The sequence below is a fragment of the Chiloscyllium plagiosum genome, unplaced genomic scaffold, assembly GCF_037043375.1.
Source record: "Chiloscyllium plagiosum isolate Xiang-an unplaced genomic scaffold, Cpla_swu_hap1 HiC_scaffold_45, whole genome shotgun sequence".
In the NCBI taxonomy this organism is placed as follows: Eukaryota; Metazoa; Chordata; class Chondrichthyes; order Orectolobiformes; family Hemiscylliidae; genus Chiloscyllium; species Chiloscyllium plagiosum.
This window is the reverse complement of record NW_028270183.1, coordinates 2,318,842-2,341,969: the sequence shown is the minus strand read 5'-3', so window position 1 is coordinate 2,341,969 and position 23,128 is coordinate 2,318,842. Positions and strand designations below refer to the sequence as shown.

The 23,128-nt window shown below is 47.2% G+C and overlaps 2 protein-coding genes across 2 annotated transcripts in view; one reads left to right on the top strand and one right to left on the bottom strand.

Moving 5' to 3' along the window:
• Positions 1 to 7,047, bottom strand: part of LOC122552310 (intercellular adhesion molecule 4-like) — a 118,103-nt gene extending 111,056 nt beyond the window's left edge. The window contains exon 1 of the mRNA XM_087983524.1: positions 6,975 to 7,047. Coding sequence (XP_087839650.1) covers positions 6,975 to 7,032 — 58 coding nt within the window. The 5' untranslated portion in view covers positions 7,033 to 7,047. The remainder of the gene's footprint in view (positions 1 to 6,974) is intronic.
• Positions 7,048 to 7,096: 49 nt separating this feature from the next.
• LOC122552319 (sphingosine 1-phosphate receptor 2-like) overlaps positions 7,097 to 23,128 on the top strand; it is a 144,521-nt gene continuing 128,489 nt past the window's right edge. Inside the window, exon 1 of the mRNA XM_087983529.1 lies at positions 7,097 to 7,117. The gene's annotated coding sequence lies outside the window, so the exon portion shown is untranslated. The remainder of the gene's footprint in view (positions 7,118 to 23,128) is intronic.

Here is a 23,128-nt window from a genome sequence, read left to right as displayed (position 1 = left end):
AATTCACACAAATGCCTCATTGTTGCCATTATGAGTTGGGTAGCCATTTGAGATGAATTCTGTCATCTATCCACAGTTAAAGGGAAAAACAGCTGTTAGTGTTTCAGACAAGAAAATAAATTTGGGGAGAATATGTTTTCGGTCCTTGGAAGTTTAACTTGGCAATGTCCCATTTCTTTGTACTTTGAGTTACTCAGCACTGCCTGGGAATGTTAACTCAGTGACAACTGATAAGCAAAGGCAAATGAGCATTTTCTAAAATAAATTGGTCTCCATTTGAACCGGTAGTGGAAAGCCATGCAAATGACTGAAAACATACACATCCTGGCCACTGGATAACTCTCGTCCAATGTGAACAGTTAAATCCACCACCCGCCATAGACCTGGAAATAGTAGGGCTAATGGAAGTCACTCAGTATTACCAGAGTCAACATTGGACTTCAGTTTCGTTTCTTATTCATTCACAGCATGAGGGCGTTGCCCGCTAGGTCAGTATTTATTGCCCAACCCTAATTGCCTAGAGGACAGTTAGAGTCAACCACATTGCTGTGGGTCAGGAGTCACATGTAGGTCAGACCAGGTAAGGATGGCAGTTTCCTAGTTGTAAGTTTGCTCACTGAGCTGGAAGGTTCGTTTTCAGACATTTTGTCATCATACTAGGGAACATCATCACTGAACTTCCAGTGAAGCACTGCTGGTATGGCCCGCTTTTTATTTATGTGTTTAGGTTTCCTTGGGTCGGTGGTGTCATTTGCTCTGGTGATGTCATTTCCTTCTTTCTTTCTCAGGGGGTGGTAGATGGGGTCCAGGTCAATGTGTTTGTTGATGGAGTTCCAGTTGGATTGCCATGCTTCTAGGAATTCTCATGCGTGTCTCTATTTTGCTTGTCCTAGGACGGATGTGTTGTCCCAGTCAAAGTGGTGTCCTTCCTCATCTGAATGTAAGGACAGTAGTGAGAGTGGGTCATGTCTTTTTGTGGCTAGTTGATGTTCATGTATCCTGGTGGCTAGTTTTCTGCTGGTTTGTCCAATGTAGTTTGTTACAGTTAAATCCACCACCCGCCATAGACCTGGAAATAGTAGGGCTAATGGAAGTCACTCAGTATTACCAGAGTCAACATTGGACTTCAGTTTCGTTACAGTTTGTTACAGTTCTTGCAAGACATTTTGTAAGTTACTTTAGTTTTGCTTGTTGTCTGTATGGGGCCTTTCAAGTTCATTAGTGTGTTAGTGGGTTTATGGGCTACCATGATGTCAAGGGGTCTGAGTAGTCTGGCAGTCATTCCCGAGATGTCCTTGATGTAGGGGAGAGTGGTTCGGGTTTCTGGACGGGTTTTGTCTGCTTGTGTTGGTTGGTTCCTCAGAAATCAGTGGACTATGTTCATTAGGAACCCGTTCTTTTTGAATACACAGTATCGGTGATTTTTCTCTGCTCTTCGTCGATCATCTGTGTTGCAGTGTGTGGTGGTTCATTGATATAATGTTCTAATGCAGCCTCATTTGTGAGTGTTGGAATGATTGCTTCTGTAGTCCAGTGTTTGGTCCATATGTGTTGTTCTCCTGTAGATGCTGGTTTGAAGTTTCTCCCATTGGCTGTTCACTCTGTGACATCGAAGAATGGCAGTTTTTTGTTGAGTTCCTCTTTTGTGAATTTTATGTCAGGAGAGGTATTATTGATGGTCTTGAAGGTTTCCTCTAATTTGTTTCATATAGTGATGACAAAGGTGTCATCCATGTAGTGGACCCTAAGTTTGGGTTGGATGGTTGGCAGAGCTGTTTGTTTGAGTCTCTGCTAAGAACCCTAGCCATTTGGACTGCAAGCATTCAGTTCAAACTCCACCATGGCAACCATTGCTGCCTCAGAGTTCATGACCCCAAAATCTTATCTCACACCCCACTTTGGGGAAAAAGGAGACTGTGGTGTCACAGCCTACATTTTAGGAAGCCGTGCTTTAGACTATCTCCAGTTCCCGAAATGACTGTGTACAGAAGGTCACCACCAATGTAGGAAAAAGTTAAAGTTCAGAACAGATTTGCTGTGTGAATAACCCAGGAAATTTGAACTGTCTTTCTGCCATGTGAATTGTCCAGTTTACATTGGGACTGTGCAAACCTCCAGAATGTTCTATGTGTATGTTTTGTTTAAGTGCACTTTTGATGTCACAAGTTTCAGATTCCAGCATGTGATGACAGAGAGGCTCTGAAGCCAAGAAAGGACAGACAGACAGACAGACGTCTCCCCTCCAGAATGTGATGACAGACTAATTGCACAATTGTCAGGGAGAACAATGGCAGGGATTAGACAGCGAGTTACTGAACCCCTCTGTCAGGGAGAGTATGTGGGCACTCTTCCCACCCTCTCCTCTCATTTCATTCTTTCCTGCTCCCTAACTTCTCCCCTCACTCCGTCATGTCCCCTCACCCCTTCCTCCAGTCCCCTCTCATCCTCACAGCCCCTCACCCCTTCATCTGCCCTCAACCCCTCTCTCCTTTCTGCTCCTGACTCTTCACCTGTCCAGTCATCCCCTTCTATCCCCTCACCTTCACATCGCTCCTCTCCCACCCCTCTTCCCTCACCGTCTCTTTTCTAATTTCTCTGCCTCCTACTTCTTGTTTCTGATGTTTATTGGTCACAGCTAATTCACTGTCCAACCTTCTTTGAAGTGTAAGGTTGTTTCCTTTGAGATGAACATTTTTATTTCCATTGGCCTCCTCTGGAGATACCCAGCCAATCCCAGACTGAAACCTATGAGGGTGCTACAGTTGGACCTTCTGATCCCACAGTTTGAGAAAGACCATGTAATGTATTCCATAGTCTGACTGTCACAGGAAGAACATCCTCATCCCTCTGCTCCCCCACAGCCAGGAGACTTGACCCGAAAGGATGATCAGCTCTTTCTGAGCCCCACTCCCACCGGAGCATGGAACCCAATGATCACTTCCCCTACACCAGCACCTCCTCAAACTCACCTGGTTTTTCTGAGTTTGTAAAACCTGCCTTGCCTCTACTTCCTGATGTTAACACAACTGCTGTCATTTGTCTTTTGGCTTCCCCATGGTGCCTTCCAGTTTGTTGTTGAAGTATTTCAGTAAATGGGGCAGAAAGGAGTTGAATGGACAGAAATTCTCCACATTTTTTTCTTTCATCTTATTCAGAGTAAGGGTCATGTTGCTGACCCGACCCCAGCTGCATGAACACGGGGCCCACATTTACAACTCCAGGAGAGCCTGCAGAGCAGGGAACAGCTAAACAGTGAACTGTTCTTATTCAGCCTGTCAGACAGGTCAGAAAGAATTGTTTAATATCTGGTTTCCTGCTCCACAGGCAGGGAAATGTCCTTTCTGGAAACAGTGTGGATTTATTAGGAATGAGTGAAATAGGCCTCCATCCTGACCTCAGGGAATTATGGAATGGAAGCAGAGGCCCTGTCTACCCCTTCAGGAATATCAGCCAGGAATGCATGAAATCAGCGTCCGGATCAATCATGGGAAGAGTGCCAAGGGGGAGTACTTACTTTCCGGTTGCTAGTTTGGGAATGTGGTCATGGGAATGCAGCTGTAGAGTGCAGAGTACTTATCCCCGGTCGGTACACTGCCTCACCATGACTGTTCACTCTGACAACCCCCAATATTTAACCCTGTTTACAGGAGCTGACACTTGGAATAAACAAGAATCAGACTTGGACTGGTTCCGTTTTTAATTTGAATGCTTGGAAATATAATTTATTGACTGGAAAAACAAAGCACACATTTGGATTGTTTGTGGCTGCATTTATGGTTGATGAAAGCAGTTGGCTGTTTATTTTCAGCTCCACAGAGAAACGCATCACTGTACTCATGCTCTCCCTTACTCCTGCTCAGCCTAAGCAAGAATTGAGCTGCATACTGCCACTGATTCCATTGCTCACACTTTTCTAAATAAAATACACAGGCAGGGAACTTTGGCACGGGATTGGAAGGGCTGAGCTGGGACAGCTTCTGGCTCTAAAAAGTTGGGTGGGAAGCTCCGGATTTTCACTGAGGGGTGGCAGGGCTCCCTGGAAGGCGGCCTATGCATGGGCCTTCATAACCTCCAGGGCAAAGTAGTGCCAATTCATCTCCCACCCCCTCACCCACCACCCTTGGTCCTTTCATAGTGCCCTTCAGGGAGGGAAGTCCATCTTCCTTACCTGGTCTGGCTACATGTGCAGACAGCCATCTGGTTGATTTTCAGCTGATGTCTGGGCTATTAGGGGTGAGTGATAAATACTGGCCTAGCCAGAGACACCCATATCCCAGGCAAGAATAGAGAAAGACCGACAATGGGCAAATCTTAGGACCCAAACACAGGTAAGTCAGAATTTTAAGAACCTCCTAGATGTCCAATTCTGTTTTCGCTATATTGGGAAAACAGGATCATCTATAAAAGTCCATTAACTCCATTTAATTACCTTTAATGAAATAAAGCCTTACCAAAACAAACAATACCTTAAAACAACAAGTAGTGGAACGTCAGGCCCCGGACCAATGAGTGCACAATTAAACTGAAATTGTGATCGCCTACAGTAGGAATGAATGCTTCTAAAATCAGACAGGCAGCAAAATTCTAGTAAGGAATTTCTCAGAATAATGTCAATAGGCAAAGGGAAATAGCTGACAATCACTGCTGTAATACTCCAGGCATTTTTGCAAAAATTTAAAGTGCAGGATTTCTAAATACACTGACAAACTGACAGTTCCCTTTCAGCGATGGTTCTGATCATTGCGATGGGGCTGTGTTTGCAGATACCAGCAGATAGGCATTGTATTAACAGGGAGGGAATGCCCCCACCGAAAGCCTCACCACCCCCCATATCCCCATTCCCCAAACCTTCACTATCCCCCATCCCCACCTTCACCCAACCCACCCTTACTCCCCCGAGTGTTATTCACACCCACCCTCAGTACTCCTCCATCACCCATCCCTCACTGCACCCCACCCTCTCTTCCCCATCCCCACTCCCCTGCATCATCACCTCACCCATCCCTCACTCCTTCCCTACTCTCATTCTCCCATCCTCACTCCCCCATCCCCACTTTCCCCCACTCACACTCCCCCATCCCCATTTCCCCCACCCACACTCCTCCATCTCCATTTCCCCACCCACACTCCCCCATCCCCACTTTCCCCCACCCACACTACCCCATTCCCATTCCCCACACCCACACTCCCCCATCCCCACTTCCCCCACTCACACTCCTCCATCCCCATTTCCCCCACCCACACTCCCCCATCCCCATTTCCCCCACCCACACTCTCCCATCCCCATTTCCCCCCACCCTCACTCCCCCATCCCCATTTCTCCATCCTCACTCACCCATCCCCATTTCCCCCACCCACATTCCCCCATCCCCATTTCCCCATCCTCACTCACCCATCCCCATTTCCCCCACCCACACTCCCCAATCCCCATTTCCCCCATCCACACTCACTCATCCCCATTTCCCCTACCCACACTTCCCCCATCCTCACTCACCCATTCCCCATTTCCCCCACCCACACTCCCCTATCCCCATTTCCCCCACCCACACTCCCCCATCCTCACTCACCCATTCCCCATTTCCCCCATCCACACTCCCCTATCCCCATTTCCCCCACCCACACTCCCCCATCCCCACTTCACCCATCCACGCTCCCCCATCCCCACTTCCCCATCCACACTCCCCCATCCCCATTTCCCCCACCCACACTCCCCCTCCCCATTTCCACCACCCACACTCCCCCATCCCCATTTCCCCATCCTCACTCACCCATCCCCATTTCCCTCACCCACACTCCCCCATCCCCATTTCCCCCACCCACACTCACCCATCCCCATTTCCCCCACCCACACTCCCCAATCCCCATTTCCCCCACCCACACTCACTCATCCCCATTTCCCCTACCCACACTTCCCCCATCCTCACTCACCCATTCCTCATTTTCCCCACCCACACTCCCCTATCCCCATTTCCCCCACCCACACTCCCCCATCCTCACTCACCCATTCCTCATTTCCCCCACCCACACTCCCCTATCCCCATTTCCCCCACCCACACTCCCCCTCCCCATTTCCTCCACCCACATCACCCATTCCCCATTTCCCTCACCCACACTCCCCCATCCCCATTTCCCCCACCCACACTCACCCATCCCCATTTCCCCCACCCTCACTCCTCCCGTATACCCACTTGCCCCCACCCTCACCCGTCCCCACTGCCCTGCACCATCATTCCGTCCACCCTTGCTCCCTCCCACATCCTAACTCCTCCCCACCTTCACTCCCCCATTCCCCCCACCCACACTCCCCCATCCCCATTCCTGCCCCAATCTCACTCCCCGATCCCCTGTATCCTCACTGCATTGCCTCCTCCCCACCTCCTGCTTCCTTACTCAGCAGGTTTTTCTGCTTTAAGGGCTGTAATGGGGAGGTGGTATTATCCCTGGGACATTAATCCCTACTAATGCTCTCACGTGGGTTCAATTCCCATTGCGGCAGTTTAGCAATGTGTAAGCTGGCTGATAACAATCGTCAGAAAGCAGTGGAAGCTGGATCCCAGAATTTTTTCAAAGTGGAGATTGGCAGACAAGGAGCTTTAGGGGCAGGAGAATCAACGTTTCGGACAAGAGCCTTTCATCAGGAATGAAGGACTCTTGCCTGAAACCTCGATTCTCCTGCTCCTCGGATGCTGCCTGACCTGCTGTGCTTTTCCAGCGCCGCATTCTCGACTGATTTCCAGCATCTGCAGTCCTCACTGTCTCCTAGGAGCTTGAGAGCCACAGGGCAGATAGCAAAATGAAGATGAAACCACACCAGATGGGCTTTGAACTTATTGAAATGTGAGCAGGCTTAAAAGGCCAAATAGCCTATTTCTGCTCCGAGTCCCAATAACACCAACTACCAAGAACCAGCATGAGTTGGTGCAAAAGCCCATCCAGTTCACTCACACCCTTTAAGGAAGGAAATCTGTCCTTACCTGCTGTGGTCCACATGTGAATCCAGACCCATGGTGCCCTCTGAACTGGACCGAGCATATCAATCCATTTAAGGGAAGTTCGGGATGGATAAGAAAAACTGGCCCAGCCAGTTGACACCAACACCCTGGGAGTGAAGAAAAAAGTAAGATACTGCTCATTCACCTTTCTTATTTCTTACTAGATCTTTCTTGTTTTTTTTTGCAAAGTAGCAACTGCATTTTTTGGCAAAATGTTGACTATAACCCCAAAAATGATTTGAAAAAATACCCGGAAGAACTGCAGATCTGGAAATCTGAAACAAAAACAGAAATTGCTGTAAAAACTCAGCATCCAATGAGAGAAATCAGAGTTAATGTTTTGGGTCCAGTGACCCTTCTTCAGAACTGCAAATGGTTGCAAAAATGAAGAACGACAAAAAAGATTTGTTGTTTGTGATATATTCTTTGAAATCTCTTGATGATGTTCTGAGGAATTAATCTGTTTCCTTCCACAGGGACTGACACTGAGGCACAAGAATGCTGTAGTCTACCATGTCAATGATTTCTCTCTCTCCTTCTGTCACGTGTGCTATAGTCATTATATATTAACCAAAATATTTTGTAATTTGGTTGTGATACTGATTTATTGGATTTAAAATGCTAATTTCCTGAGTAAACATATCCTGCTTGCTGGATCCCCATCTCCTTCCAAATCAGTCCTGATAATCAGACAGCTTGAGAATTTGAAATTCCCAAATACCTGCATTTCTACCTAATGAATAGGCAGATTGACACAGCCAGAAGGGTACAAAGGCACACAGGGCAGTCTGTGCTCCATTAAGAGCTATTATCCCATGCTCTACTGTGGGGAGCTGCAGGCAGTTGGATTGAAGTGTGATGAATCATCGTTTTTATACACTGTTCACTTTGGGGTTGAATGTCTTGATCTGGTTAACTGGTTGAAAAGGTCAGACTACAACTAAACAATGAGCTCTTGACCATGTTAACCCTTGCAGATCCAGCACTTGGCTACTCTTAAAGCATATTCTTCTACAGAAAATAGCAGGTTTTTTTTTTCAAATATCCTACACTTTAATGAAGAACACAGCCTCCAGCTATCAATCCCACTATTCACTCAGAAACATTTTTATCCACAGAAATGCAGTAATTAAGAATTGTTGTTGTTTGTTGGTGCTTATTGCTGCTTTACTGTTTGGTAATGTCTTGTCCTTTGCTTATTGTCTTGCTGTGTGCTTGTGGTCTTAGAGTCATAGAGATGTACAGCAAGGAAACAGATCCTTCAGTCCAACTTGTACATGCCAAACAGGTATCCTAAATAAATCTTGCCCCATTTTCCAGCACTTGGCCCATATCCCTCCAAACCCTTCCTACTCATATACCCATCCAGGTGCCTTTTAAATGTTATAATTGTACCAGCCTCCTCCACTTCCCCTAGAGCTCATTCCATACACGTACCACCCTCTAGGTGAAAAAGGTTCTCCCTTATTTCCCTTTTATATCTTTCCCCTCTCACTCTAAACCTACGCCCCCTAGTTTTGGACTCTCTTACCCTGGGAAAAAGATCTTGTCTATTTGTCCTATCTATGCCCTCATGATTTTACAAGGTCACTCCTAAACGTCCAACGCTCCAGGGAAAACAGCCCCAGCCTGTTCAGCCTCTCCCTATAGCTCAAATCCTCCAACCCTGGCAACACTTTTTTTTTTAACACTTTCAAGTTTCAGAACATTCTTCCAATAGCAGAGAGATCAGAATTACATACAATATTCCAACAGTGGCCTAACCAATGTCCTGTACAGCCACAACATGGCCTCCCAACTCCTATACTCAATACTCTGACCAATGAAGGAAAGCATACCAAACGCCTCCTTCAGTATCCTATCTACCTGCGACTCTACTTTCAAGGAGCTATGAACCTGCACTCCAAGGTCTCTGTTCAGCAACACTCCCTAGGACCTTACCATTAAGTGTATAAGTTCTGCTAAGATTTGCTTTCCCAAAATGCAGCACCTCGCATTTATCTGAATTAAACTCCATCTGCCACTCCTCAGCCCATTGGCCCGTTTGGTCCAGATCCTGTTGTAATCTGAGGTAACCCTCTTCGCTGTCCACTACACCTCCAATTTTGGTGTCATCTGTAAACTTACTAACTATACCTCTTGTGCTCACATTTAAATCATTTATTTAAATTATGAAAAGCAGTGAACCCAGCACCAATCCCTTGTGGCACTCCACTGGTCACAGGCCTCCGGTCTGAAAACAACCCTCCACCACCACCCTCTGTCTTCTACCTTTGAACCAGTTCTGTATTCATATGGCTAGTTCTCCCTCTATTTCATGAGATCTAACCTTGCTAACCAGTATGTCATGAGGAACCTTGTCGAACGCCTTACAGAAGTCCATATAGATCACATCTACTGCTCTGCCCTCATCAATCCTCTTTGTTACATCCTCAAAAAACTCAATCAAGTTTGTGAGACATGATTTCCCAGGCACAAAGCCATGTTGTCCCTCAGGATTTCCTCCAATATATTGCCCAATCTCACCGGCCTATAGTTCCCTGGCTTGTCCTTACCACCATTCTTAAATAGTGGAACCACGTTTGCCACCCTCCAGTCTTCCAGCACCTGACCTGTGACTATCGATGATCCAAATATCTCAGCAAGAGGCCTAGCAATCACTTCCCTAGCTTCCCACAGAGTTCTAAGATACACCTGATCAGGTGCCCGGGATTTGTCCACTTTTATGCATTTTAAGACATTCAGCACCTCCTTCTCTGCAATATGGACACTTTTCAAGATGTCACCATCTATCTCCCCTATTCTATATCTTCCATGTCCTTCTCCACAGTAATCTTGCTGTGCACTTGTTGCTTTGTTGTGTGCCTGTCGTTCTGCTGTGTGCCTGTTGTCTTGCTGTGTGCTTGTTGTCCTGCTGTGTGCCTGTTGTCTTGCTGTATGCTTATTGTCTTGCTGTGTGCTTGTCATCCTGCTGGGGGCTTGTTATCTTGCTGTGTACCAGTTGTCTTTTTATGTGTCTGTTGTTTTTATGTGTGTCCGTTGTCTTGCTGTGTGGCTGTTGTCCCGCTGTGTGCTTGTTGTCCCGCTGTGTGCTTGTTGTCCAGCTGTGTGATTGTTGTCTTGTGGTGTACCTGCTGTCTTGGTGTGTGCCTGTTTTCTTGCTGTGTGCTTGTTGTCTTGCTGTGTGCCTGTTGTCTTGCTGTATGCTTGCTGTCTTGCTGTGTGCTTGTTGTCCCGCTGTGTGCTTGTTGTCCAGCTGTGTGATTGTTGTCTCGCGGTGTACCTGCTGTCTTGCTGTGTGCCTGCTGTCTTGCTGTATGCTTGTTGTCTTGCTGTATGCTTGTTGTCCCGCTGTGTGCTTGTTGTCCCGCTGTGTGCTTGTTGTCCAGCTGTGTGCTTGTTGTCCTGCTGTGTGCTTGTTGTCCCGCTGTGTGCTTGTTGTCCAGCTGTGTGCTTGTTGTCCTGCTGTGTGCTTGTTGTCTTGCTGTGTGCTTGTTGACTTGCTGTGTACCTGCTGTCTTGGTGTGTGCCTATTTTCTTGCTGTGTGCTTGTTGTCTTGCTGTGTGCCTGTTGTCCTGCTGTGTACTTGTTGTCTTGCTATGTGTTTGTTGTCTTGCTATGTGTTTGTTGTCTTGCTGTATGCCTGTTGACTTTCTGTCTGCCTGTTGTCTTGCCGTATGCATGTTGTCTCGCTTTGTGCTTGTTGTCTTGCTGTCTGCCTGTTTCCTTGATGTGTCCCTGTTGTCTTGCTGTCTGCCTGTTGTCTTGTTGTGTGTCTGTTGTCCTGCTGTGTACATTGTCTTGCTGTGTGCCTGTTGTCTTGCTGTCTGCCGGTTGTCTTGCTGTGTGCTTATTGTCTTGTCATGTGCTTGTTGTCCTGCTGTGTATCTGTTGTCCTGCTGTGTACATTGTCTTGCTGTGTGCCTGTTGTCCAGCTGTGATTGTTGTCCTGCTGTGTACATTGTCTTGCTGTGTGCCTGTTGTCCAGCTGTGTGATTGTTGACTTGCAGTGTGCATGTTGTCCTGCTGTGTGCTTGTTGTCCTGCTGTGTGCTTGTTGTCTTGCTGTATGCCGGTTGTCTTGCTGTGTGCTTGTTGTCTTGTCATGTGCTTGTTGTCCTGCTGTGTACATTGTCTTGCTGTGTGCCTGTTGTCCAGCTGTGATTGTTGTCCTGCTGTGTACATTGTCTTGCTGTGTGCCTGTTGTCCAGCTGTGTGCCTGTTGTCTTGCAGTGTGCCTATTGTCCTGCTGTGTGCTTGTTGTCCTGCTGTGTACATTGTCTTGCTATGTGCCTGTTGTCTTGCTGTGTGATTGTTGTATTGCAGTGTACATTGTCTTGCTGTGTGCCTGTTGTCCAGCTGTGTGATTGTTGTCTTGCTGTGTGCCTGTTGTCCTGCTGTGTGCCTGTTGTTTTTCTATGTGCCTGTTGTCTTTCTAAGTGCCTGTTGTCTTGCTGTGTGCTTGTTGTCTTGATTAGTGCTTGTTGTCTTGCTGTGTGTCTGTTGTCTTTATGTGTTCCTGTTTTCTTGCTGTCTGCCTGTTGTCCTGCTGTATGCCTGTTGTCTTGCTGTGTACCTGTTGTCTTGCTGTGTACATTGTCTTGCTGTGTGCTTGTTGTCTTGTTATGTGTCTGTTGTCTTGCTGTGTGCTTGTTGTTTTGTTGTGTACCTTTTGTCCTGCTGTGTGCCTGTTGTCCTGCTGTGTATATTGTCTTGCTGTGTGCTTGTTGTCTTATGTGTCTTTTGTCTTGCTGTGTACATTGTCTTGCTGTGTGCTTGTTTTCCAGCTGTGTGATTGTTGTCTTGCTGTGTGCCTGTTGTCTTGCTATATGCCTGTTGTCTTGCTGTGTACATTGTCTTGCTCTGTGCCTGTTGTCCTGCTGTGTGCCTGTTGTGTTGCAGTGTACATTGTCTTGCTGTGTGCTTGTTGTCTTGCTGTATGCTGGTTGTCTTGCTGTGTGCTTGTTGTCTTGTCATGTGCTTGTTGTCCTGCTGTGTACCTGTTGTCCTGCTGTGTACATTGTCTTGTTGTGTGCCTGTTGTCCAGCTGTGATTGTTGTCCTGCTGTGTACATTATCTTGCTGTGTGCCTGTTGTCCAGCTGTGTGATTGTTGACTTGCAGTGTGCCTGTTGTCTTGCAGTGTGCCTGTTGTCCTGCTGTGTGCTTGTTGTCCTGCTGTGTACATTGTCTTGCTATGTGCCTGTTGTCTTGCTGTGTGATTGTTGTATTGCTGTGTACATTGTCTTGCTGTGTGCCTGTTGTACAGCTGTGTGATTGTTGTCTTGCTGTATGCCTGTTGTCCTGCTGTGTGCCTGTTGTTTTTCTATGTGCCTGTTGTCTTGCTGTGTGCTTGTTGTCTTGATTAGTGCTTGTTGTCTTGCTGCGTGCCTGTTGTCTTTATGTGTTCCTGTTTTCTTGTTGTCTGCCTGTTGTCTTGCTGTGTACATTGTCTTGCTGTGTACATTGTCTTGCTGTGTGCTTGTTGTCTTGCTGTGTGCCTGTTGTCTTGCTGTGTACCTGTTGTCTTGCTGTGTACATTGTCCTGCTGTGTGCTTGTTGTCTTGTTATGTGTCTGTTGTCTTGCTGTGTGCTTGTTGTCTTGTTGTGTACCTTTTGTCCTGCTGTGTGCCTGTTGTCCTGCTGTGTACCTGTTGTCTTGCTGTGTGCCTGTTGTCCTGCTGTGTATATTGTCTTGCTGTGTGCTTGTCTTATGTGTCTTTTGTCTTGCTGTGTACATTGTCTTGCTGTGTGCTTGTTTTCCAGCTATGTGTTTGTTGTCTTGCTATGTGTTTGTTGTCTTGCTGTATGCCTGTTGACTTTCTGTCTGCCTGTTGTCTTGCCGTATGCATGTTGTCTCGCTTTGTGCTTGTTGTCTTGCTGTCTGCCTGTTTCCTTGATGTGTCCCTGTTGTCTTGCTGTCTGCCTGTTGTCTTGTTGTGTGTCTGTTGTCCTGCTGTGTACATTGTCTTGCTGTGTGCCTGTTGTCTTGCTGTCTGCCGGTTGTCTTGCTGTGTGCTTATTGTCTTGTCATGTGCTTGTTGTCCTGCTGTGTATCTGTTGTCCTGCTGTGTACATTGTCTTGCTGTGTGCCTGTTGTCCAGCTGTGATTGTTGTCCTGCTGTGTACATTGTCTTGCTGTGTGCCTGTTGTCCAGCTGTGTGATTGTTGACTTGCAGTGTGCATGTTGTCCTGCTGTGTGCTTGTTGTCCTGCTGTGTGCTTGTTGTCTTGCTGTATGCCGGTTGTCTTGCTGTGTGCTTGTTGTCTTGTCATGTGCTTGTTGTCCTGCTGTGTACATTGTCTTGCTGTGTGCCTGTTGTCCAGCTGTGATTGTTGTCCTGCTGTGTACATTGTCTTGCTGTGTGCCTGTTGTCCAGCTGTGTGCCTGTTGTCTTGCAGTGTGCCTATTGTCCTGCTGTGTGCTTGTTGTCCTGCTGTGTACATTGTCTTGCTATGTGCCTGTTGTCTTGCTGTGTGATTGTTGTATTGCAGTGTACATTGTCTTGCTGTGTGCCTGTTGTCCAGCTGTGTGATTGTTGTCTTGCTGTGTGCCTGTTGTCCTGCTGTGTGCCTGTTGTTTTTCTATGTGCCTGTTGTCTTTCTAAGTGCCTGTTGTCTTGCTGTGTGCTTGTTGTCTTGATTAGTGCTTGTTGTCTTGCTGTGTGTCTGTTGTCTTTATGTGTTCCTGTTTTCTTGCTGTCTGCCTGTTGTCCTGCTGTATGCCTGTTGTCTTGCTGTGTACCTGTTGTCTTGCTGTGTACATTGTCTTGCTGTGTGCTTGTTGTCTTGTTATGTGTCTGTTGTCTTGCTGTGTGCTTGTTGTTTTGTTGTGTACCTTTTGTCCTGCTGTGTGCCTGTTGTCCTGCTGTGTATATTGTCTTGCTGTGTGCTTGTTGTCTTATGTGTCTTTTGTCTTGCTGTGTACATTGTCTTGCTGTGTGCTTGTTTTCCAGCTGTGTGATTGTTGTCTTGCTGTGTGCCTGTTGTCTTGCTATATGCCTGTTGTCTTGCTGTGTACATTGTCTTGCTCTGTGCCTGTTGTCCTGCTGTGTGCCTGTTGTGTTGCAGTGTACATTGTCTTGCTGTGTGCTTGTTGTCTTGCTGTATGCTGGTTGTCTTGCTGTGTGCTTGTTGTCTTGTCATGTGCTTGTTGTCCTGCTGTGTACCTGTTGTCCTGCTGTGTACATTGTCTTGTTGTGTGCCTGTTGTCCAGCTGTGATTGTTGTCCTGCTGTGTACATTATCTTGCTGTGTGCCTGTTGTCCAGCTGTGTGATTGTTGACTTGCAGTGTGCCTGTTGTCTTGCAGTGTGCCTGTTGTCCTGCTGTGTGCTTGTTGTCCTGCTGTGTACATTGTCTTGCTATGTGCCTGTTGTCTTGCTGTGTGATTGTTGTATTGCTGTGTACATTGTCTTGCTGTGTGCCTGTTGTACAGCTGTGTGATTGTTGTCTTGCTGTATGCCTGTTGTCCTGCTGTGTGCCTGTTGTTTTTCTATGTGCCTGTTGTCTTGCTGTGTGCTTGTTGTCTTGATTAGTGCTTGTTGTCTTGCTGCGTGCCTGTTGTCTTTATGTGTTCCTGTTTTCTTGTTGTCTGCCTGTTGTCTTGCTGTGTACATTGTCTTGCTGTGTACATTGTCTTGCTGTGTGCTTGTTGTCTTGTTGTGTGCCTGTTGTCTTGCTGTGTACCTGTTGTCTTGCTGTGTACATTGTCCTGCTGTGTGCTTGTTGTCTTGTTATGTGTCTGTTGTCTTGCTGTGTGCTTGTTGTCTTGTTGTGTACCTTTTGTCCTGCTGTGTGCCTGTTGTCCTGCTGTGTACCTGTTGTCTTGCTGTGTGCCTGTTGTCCTGCTGTGTATATTGTCTTGCTGTGTGCTTGTCTTATGTGTCTTTTGTCTTGCTGTGTACATTGTCTTGCTGTGTGCTTGTTTTCCAGCTGTGTGATTGTTGTCTTGCTGTGTGCCTGTTGTCTTGCTATATGCCTGTTGTCTTCCTTTGTGCCTGTTGTCCTGCTGTGTGCTTGTTGTCTTGCTGTGTACATTGTCTGCTCTGTGCCTGTTGTCCTGCTGTGTGCCTGTTGGGTTGCTGTGTACTTGTCTTGCTGTGTGCCTGTTGTCCAGCTGTGATTGTTGTCCTGCTGTGTACATTATCTTGCTGTGTGCCTGTTGTCCAGCTGCGTGATTGTTGACTTGCAATGTGCCTGTTGTCTTGCAGTGTGCCTGTTGTCCTGCTGTGTGCTTGTTGTCCTGCTGTGTACATTGTCTTGCTGTGTGCCTGTTGTACAGCTGTGTGATTGTTGTCTTGCTGTATGCCTGTTGTCTTGCTGTGTGCTTGTTGTCTTGATTAGTGCTTGTTGTCTTGCTGCGTGCCTGTTGTCTTTATGTGTTCCTGTTTTCTTGTTGTCTGCCTGTTGTCTTGCTGTGTACATTGTCTTGCTGTGTACATTGTCTTGCTGTGTGCTTGTTGTCTTGCTGTGTGCCTGTTGTCTTGCTGTGTACCTGTTGTCTTGCTGTGTACATTGTCCTGCTGTGTGCTTGTTGTCTTGTGTACCTTTTGTCCTGCTGTGTGCCTGTTGTCCTGCTGTGTACCTGTTGTCTTGCTGTGTGCCTGTTGTCCTGCTGTGTATATTGTCTTGCTGTGTGCTTGTCTTATGTGTCTTTTGTCTTGCTGTGTACATTGTCTTGCTGTGTGCTTGTTTTCCAGCTGTGTGATTGTTGTCTTGCTGTGTGCCTGTTGTCTTGCTATATGCCTGTTGTCTTCCTTTGTGCCTGTTGTCCTGCTGTGTGCTTGTTGTCTTGCTGTGTACATTGTCTGCTCTGTGCCTGTTGTCCTGCTGTGTGCCTGTTGGGTTGCTGTGTACTTGTCTTGCTGTGTGCTTGTTGTCCAGCTGTGTGCCTGTTGACCTGCTGTGTGCCTGTAGTTTTGTGTGCCTGTTGTCTTGCAGTGTACTTCTCTTGCTGTGCACCTGTTGTCATGCGGTGTATGTGTTGTCCTGCTGTGTGCCTGTTGTCCTGCTGTGTACATTGTCTTGCTGTGTGCTTGTTGTCCAGCTGTGTGAGTATTGTCTTACTGAGTGCCTGTTGTGTTGCTATGTAATTGTTGTCTTGCTGTGTGCCTGTTGTCCTGCGGTGTACCTGTTGTCTTGCTGTGTGCCTGTTGTCTTGCTGTGTGCCTGTTGTCCTGCAGTGTGCCTGTTGTCTTGCTGTGTGACTGTTGTTCTGCTGTGTGCATGTTGTCCTGCTGTGTGCCTGTTGTGTTGCTGTGTACTTGTCTTGCTGTGTGCTTGTTGTTCAGCTATGTGCATGTTGTCTTGCTGTGTGCTTGTTGTTCTGCTGTGTGCATGTTGTCCTGCTATGTGCCTGTAGTCTTGTTGTGTGCCTGTTGTCCTGCTGTGTGCCTGTTGTCTTGCAATGTACTTCTCTTGCTGTGCACCTGTTGTCCTGCGGTGTACATGTTGTCCTACTGTGTGCCTGTTGTCCTCCTGTGTGCCAGTTGTCTTGCTGTGTGCTTGTTGTCCAGCTGTGTGATTATTGTCTTGCTGTGTGCCTGTTGTCTTGCTGTGTGCCTCTTGTCCTGCTGTATATTTGTTGTCTTGCTATGTGTTTGTTGTCTTGCTGTATGCCTGTTGTCTTTCTGTCTGCCTGTTGTCTTGCCGTATGCCTGTTGTCTCACTGTGTGCTTATTGTCTTGCTGTCTGCCTGTTTCCTTGATGTGTCCCTGTTGTCTTGCTGTCTGCCTGTTGTCTTGCTGTGTGTCTGTTGTCCTGCTGTGTACATTATCTTGCTGTGTGCTTGTTGTCCTGCTCTGTGCTTGTTGTCTTGCTGTATGCCGGTTGTCTTGCTGTGTGCTTGTTGTCTTGTCATGTGCTTGTTGTCCTGCTGTGTACCTGTTGTCCTGCTGTGTGCATGTTGTCTTGTATGCCTGTTGTCCTGCTGGGTGTTTGTTATCTTGCTGTGTGCCTGTTGTCTTTCTATGTGCTTGTTGTTTTGATGTGTGGCTGTTGTCTTGCTGTGCGGCTGTTGTCTTGCTATGTGCCTGTGGTCTTGCTGTCTGCCTGTTTCCTTGATGTGTCCCTGTTGTCTTGCTGTCTGCCTGTTGTCTTGCTGTGTGTCTGTTGTCCTGCTGTGTGCTTGTTGTCTTGCTGTATGCCGGTTGTCTTGCTGTGTGCTTGTTGTCTTGTCATGTGCTTGTTGTCCTGCTGTGTACCTGTTGTCCTGCTGTGTGCATGTTGTCTTGTATGCCTGTTGTCCTGTTGGGGGTTTATTATCTTGCTGTGTGCCTGTTGTCTTTCTATGTGCTTGTTGTTTTGATGTGTGGCTGTTGTCTTGCTGTGTGGCTGTTGTCTTGCTATGTGCCTGTGGTCTTGCTGTGTGCTTGTGTCCAGCTGTGTGATTGTTGTCTTGCCGTGTGCTTATCATCCTGCTGAGTACTTTTATCTTGCTGTATGCTTGTTGTCTTTCTATGTGCCTCTTGTTTTATGTGTGGCTGTTGTCTTGCTATGTGCCTGTTGTCTTGCTATGTGCTTGTTGTCCCGCTGTGTGCTTATTGTCTTGCTGTGTGATTGTTGTATTGCTGTGTACATTGTCTTGCTGTGTGCCTGTTGTACAGCTGTGTGATTGTTGTCTTGCTGTATGCCTGTTGTCCTGCTGTGTGCCTGTTGTTTTTCTATGTGCCTGTTGTCTTGCTGTGTGCTTGTTGTCTTGATTAGTGCTTGTTGTCTTGCTGCGTGCCTGTTGTCTTTATGTGTTCCTGTTTTCTTGTTGTCTGCCTGTTGTCTTGCTGTGTACATTGTCTTGCTGTGTACATTGTCTTGCTGTGTGCTTGTTGTCTTGCTGTGTGCCTGTTGTCTTGCTGTGTACCTGTTGTCTTGCTGTGTACATTGTCCTGCTGTGTGCTTGTTGTCTTGTGTACCTTTTGTCCTGCTGTGTGCCTGTTGTCCTGCTGTGTACCTGTTGTCTTGCTGTGTGCCTGTTGTCCTGCTGTGTATATTGTCTTGCTGTGTGCTTGTCTTATGTGTCTTTTGTCTTGCTGTGTACATTGTCTTGCTGTGTGCTTGTTTTCCAGCTATGTGTTTGTTGTCTTGCTATGTGTTTGTTGTCTTGCTGTATGCCTGTTGACTTTCTGTCTGCCTGTTGTCTTGCCGTATGCATGTTGTCTCGCTTTGTGCTTGTTGTCTTGCTGTCTGCCTGTTTCCTTGATGTGTCCCTGTTGTCTTGCTGTCTGCCTGTTGTCTTGTTGTGTGTCTGTTGTCCTGCTGTGTACATTGTCTTGCTGTGTGCCTGTTGTCTTGCTGTCTGCCGGTTGTCTTGCTGTGTGCTTATTGTCTTGTCATGTGCTTGTTGTCCTGCTGTGTATCTGTTGTCCTGCTGTGTACATTGTCTTGCTGTGTGCCTGTTGTCCAGCTGTGATTGTTGTCCTGCTGTGTACATTGTCTTGCTGTGTGCCTGTTGTCCAGCTGTGTGATTGTTGACTTGCAGTGTGCATGTTGTCCTGCTGTGTGCTTGTTGTCCTGCTGTGTGCTTGTTGTCTTGCTGTATGCCGGTTGTCTTGCTGTGTGCTTGTTGTCTTGTCATGTGCTTGTTGTCCTGCTGTGTACATTGTCTTGCTGTGTGCCTGTTGTCCAGCTGTGATTGTTGTCCTGCTGTGTACATTGTCTTGCTGTGTGCCTGTTGTCCAGCTGTGTGCCTGTTGTCTTGCAGTGTGCCTATTGTCCTGCTGTGTGCTTGTTGTCCTGCTGTGTACATTGTCTTGCTATGTGCCTGTTGTCTTGCTGTGTGATTGTTGTATTGCAGTGTACATTGTCTTGCTGTGTGCCTGTTGTCCAGCTGTGTGATTGTTGTCTTGCTGTGTGCCTGTTGTCCTGCTGTGTGCCTGTTGTTTTTCTATGTGCCTGTTGTCTTTCTAAGTGCCTGTTGTCTTGCTGTGTGCTTGTTGTCTTGATTAGTGCTTGTTGTCTTGCTGTGTGTCTGTTGTCTTTATGTGTTCCTGTTTTCTTGCTGTCTGCCTGTTGTCCTGCTGTATGCCTGTTGTCTTGCTGTGTACCTGTTGTCTTGCTGTGTACATTGTCTTGCTGTGTGCTTGTTGTCTTGTTATGTGTCTGTTGTCTTGCTGTGTGCTTGTTGTTTTGTTGTGTACCTTTTGTCCTGCTGTGTGCCTGTTGTCCTGCTGTGTATATTGTCTTGCTGTGTGCTTGTTGTCTTATGTGTCTTTTGTCTTGCTGTGTACATTGTCTTGCTGTGTGCTTGTTTTCCAGCTGTGTGATTGTTGTCTTGCTGTGTGCCTGTTGTCTTGCTATATGCCTGTTGTCTTGCTGTGTACATTGTCTTGCTCTGTGCCTGTTGTCCTGCTGTGTGCCTGTTGTGTTGCAGTGTACATTGTCTTGCTGTGTGCTTGTTGTCTTGCTGTATGCTGGTTGTCTTGCTGTGTGCTTGTTGTCTTGTCATGTGCTTGTTGTCCTGCTGTGTACCTGTTGTCCTGCTGTGTACATTGTCTTGTTGTGTGCCTGTTGTCCAGCTGTGATTGTTGTCCTGCTGTGTACATTATCTTGCTGTGTGCCTGTTGTCCAGCTGTGTGATTGTTGACTTGCAGTGTGCCTGTTGTCTTGCAGTGTGCCTGTTGTCCTGCTGTGTGCTTGTTGTCCTGCTGTGTACATTGTCTTGCTATGTGCCTGTTGTCTTGCTGTGTGATTGTTGTATTGCTGTGTACATTGTCTTGCTGTGTGCCTGTTGTACAGCTGTGTGATTGTTGTCTTGCTGTATGCCTGTTGTCCTGCTGTGTGCCTGTTGTTTTTCTATGTGCCTGTTGTCTTGCTGTGTGCTTGTTGTCTTGATTAGTGCTTGTTGTCTTGCTGCGTGCCTGTTGTCTTTATGTGTTCCTGTTTTCTTGTTGTCTGCCTGTTGTCTTGCTGTGTACATTGTCTTGCTGTGTACATTGTCTTGCTGTGTGCTTGTTGTCTTGTTGTGTGCCTGTTGTCTTGCTGTGTACCTGTTGTCTTGCTGTGTACATTGTCCTGCTGTGTGCTTGTTGTCTTGTTATGTGTCTGTTGTCTTGCTGTGTGCTTGTTGTCTTGTTGTGTACCTTTTGTCCTGCTGTGTGCCTGTTGTCCTGCTGTGTACCTGTTGTCTTGCTGTGTGCCTGTTGTCCTGCTGTGTATATTGTCTTGCTGTGTGCTTGTCTTATGTGTCTTTTGTCTTGCTGTGTACATTGTCTTGCTGTGTGCTTGTTTTCCAGCTGTGTGATTGTTGTCTTGCTGTGTGCCTGTTGTCTTGCTATATGCCTGTTGTCTTCCTTTGTGCCTGTTGTCCTGCTGTGTGCTTGTTGTCTTGCTGTGTACATTGTCTGCTCTGTGCCTGTTGTCCTGCTGTGTGCCTGTTGGGTTGCTGTGTACTTGTCTTGCTGTGTGCCTGTTGTCCAGCTGTGATTGTTGTCCTGCTGTGTACATTATCTTGCTGTGTGCCTGTTGTCCAGCTGCGTGATTGTTGACTTGCAATGTGCCTGTTGTCTTGCAGTGTGCCTGTTGTCCTGCTGTGTGCTTGTTGTCCTGCTGTGTACATTGTCTTGCTGTGTGCCTGTTGTACAGCTGTGTGATTGTTGTCTTGCTGTATGCCTGTTGTCTTGCTGTGTGCTTGTTGTCTTGATTAGTGCTTGTTGTCTTGCTGCGTGCCTGTTGTCTTTATGTGTTCCTGTTTTCTTGTTGTCTGCCTGTTGTCTTGCTGTGTACATTGTCTTGCTGTGTACATTGTCTTGCTGTGTGCTTGTTGTCTTGCTGTGTGCCTGTTGTCTTGCTGTGTACCTGTTGTCTTGCTGTGTACATTGTCCTGCTGTGTGCTTGTTGTCTTGTGTACCTTTTGTCCTGCTGTGTGCCTGTTGTCCTGCTGTGTACCTGTTGTCTTGCTGTGTGCCTGTTGTCCTGCTGTGTATATTGTCTTGCTGTGTGCTTGTCTTATGTGTCTTTTGTCTTGCTGTGTACATTGTCTTGCTGTGTGCTTGTTTTCCAGCTGTGTGATTGTTGTCTTGCTGTGTGCCTGTTGTCTTGCTATATGCCTGTTGTCTTCCTTTGTGCCTGTTGTCCTGCTGTGTGCTTGTTGTCTTGCTGTGTACATTGTCTGCTCTGTGCCTGTTGTCCTGCTGTGTGCCTGTTGGGTTGCTGTGTACTTGTCTTGCTGTGTGCTTGTTGTCCAGCTGTGTGCCTGTTGACCTGCTGTGTGCCTGTAGTTTTGTGTGCCTGTTGTCTTGCAGTGTACTTCTCTTGCTGTGCACCTGTTGTCATGCGGTGTATGTGTTGTCCTGCTGTGTGCCTGTTGTCCTGCTGTGTACATTGTCTTGCTGTGTGCTTGTTGTCCAGCTGTGTGAGTATTGTCTTACTGAGTGCCTGTTGTGTTGCTATGTAATTGTTGTCTTGCTGTGTGCCTGTTGTCCTGCGGTGTACCTGTTGTCTTGCTGTGTGCCTGTTGTCTTGCTGTGTGCCTGTTGTCCTGCAGTGTGCCTGTTGTCTTGCTGTGTGACTGTTGTTCTGCTGTGTGCATGTTGTCCTGCTGTGTGCCTGTTGTGTTGCTGTGTACTTGTCTTGCTGTGTGCTTGTTGTTCAGCTATGTGCATGTTGTCTTGCTGTGTGCTTGTTGTTCTGCTGTGTGCATGTTGTCCTGCTATGTGCCTGTAGTCTTGTTGTGTGCCTGTTGTCCTGCTGTGTGCCTGTTGTCTTGCAATGTACTTCTCTTGCTGTGCACCTGTTGTCCTGCGGTGTACATGTTGTCCTACTGTGTGCCTGTTGTCCTCCTGTGTGCCAGTTGTCTTGCTGTGTGCTTGTTGTCCAGCTGTGTGATTATTGTCTTGCTGTGTGCCTGTTGTCTTGCTGTGTGCCTCTTGTCCTGCTGTATATTTGTTGTCTTGCTATGTGTTTGTTGTCTTGCTGTATGCCTGTTGTCTTTCTGTCTGCCTGTTGTCTTGCCGTATGCCTGTTGTCTCACTGTGTGCTTATTGTCTTGCTGTCTGCCTGTTTCCTTGATGTGTCCCTGTTGTCTTGCTGTCTGCCTGTTGTCTTGCTGTGTGTCTGTTGTCCTGCTGTGTACATTATCTTGCTGTGTGCTTGTTGTCCTGCTCTGTGCTTGTTGTCTTGCTGTATGCCGGTTGTCTTGCTGTGTGCTTGTTGTCTTGTCATGTGCTTGTTGTCCTGCTGTGTACCTGTTGTCCTGCTGTGTGCATGTTGTCTTGTATGCCTGTTGTCCTGCTGGGTGTTTGTTATCTTGCTGTGTGCCTGTTGTCTTTCTATGTGCTTGTTGTTTTGATGTGTGGCTGTTGTCTTGCTGTGCGGCTGTTGTCTTGCTATGTGCCTGTGGTCTTGCTGTCTGCCTGTTTCCTTGATGTGTCCCTGTTGTCTTGCTGTCTGCCTGTTGTCTTGCTGTGTGTCTGTTGTCCTGCTGTGTGCTTGTTGTCTTGCTGTATGCCGGTTGTCTTGCTGTGTGCTTGTTGTCTTGTCATGTGCTTGTTGTCCTGCTGTGTACCTGTTGTCCTGCTGTGTGCATGTTGTCTTGTATGCCTGTTGTCCTGTTGGGGGTTTATTATCTTGCTGTGTGCCTGTTGTCTTTCTATGTGCTTGTTGTTTTGATGTGTGGCTGTTGTCTTGCTGTGTGGCTGTTGTCTTGCTATGTGCCTGTGGTCTTGCTGTGTGCTTGTGTCCAGCTGTGTGATTGTTGTCTTGCCGTGTGCTTATCATCCTGCTGAGTACTTTTATCTTGCTGTATGCTTGTTGTCTTTCTATGTGCCTCTTGTTTTATGTGTGGCTGTTGTCTTGCTATGTGCCTGTTGTCTTGCTATGTGCTTGTTGTCCCGCTGTGTGCTTATTGTCTTGCTGTGTGATTGTTGTCCCGCTGTGTGCTTGTTGTCTTGCTGTGTGCTTGCTGTCTTGGTGTGTGCCTGTTTTCTTGCTGTATGCTTGTTGTCTTGCTGTGTGCTTGTTGTCCCACTCTGTGCTTGTTGTCCAGCTGTGTGATTGTTGTCTTGCTGTGTGCCTATTGTCCTGCTGTGTACATTGTCTTGCTGTGTGCTTGTTGTCCTGCTGTGTTCTTGTTGTGTTGCTGTGTGCCTGTTGTCTTGCTGTGTGCTTGTTGTCTTGTCATGTGCTTGTTGTCCTGCTGTGTACCTGT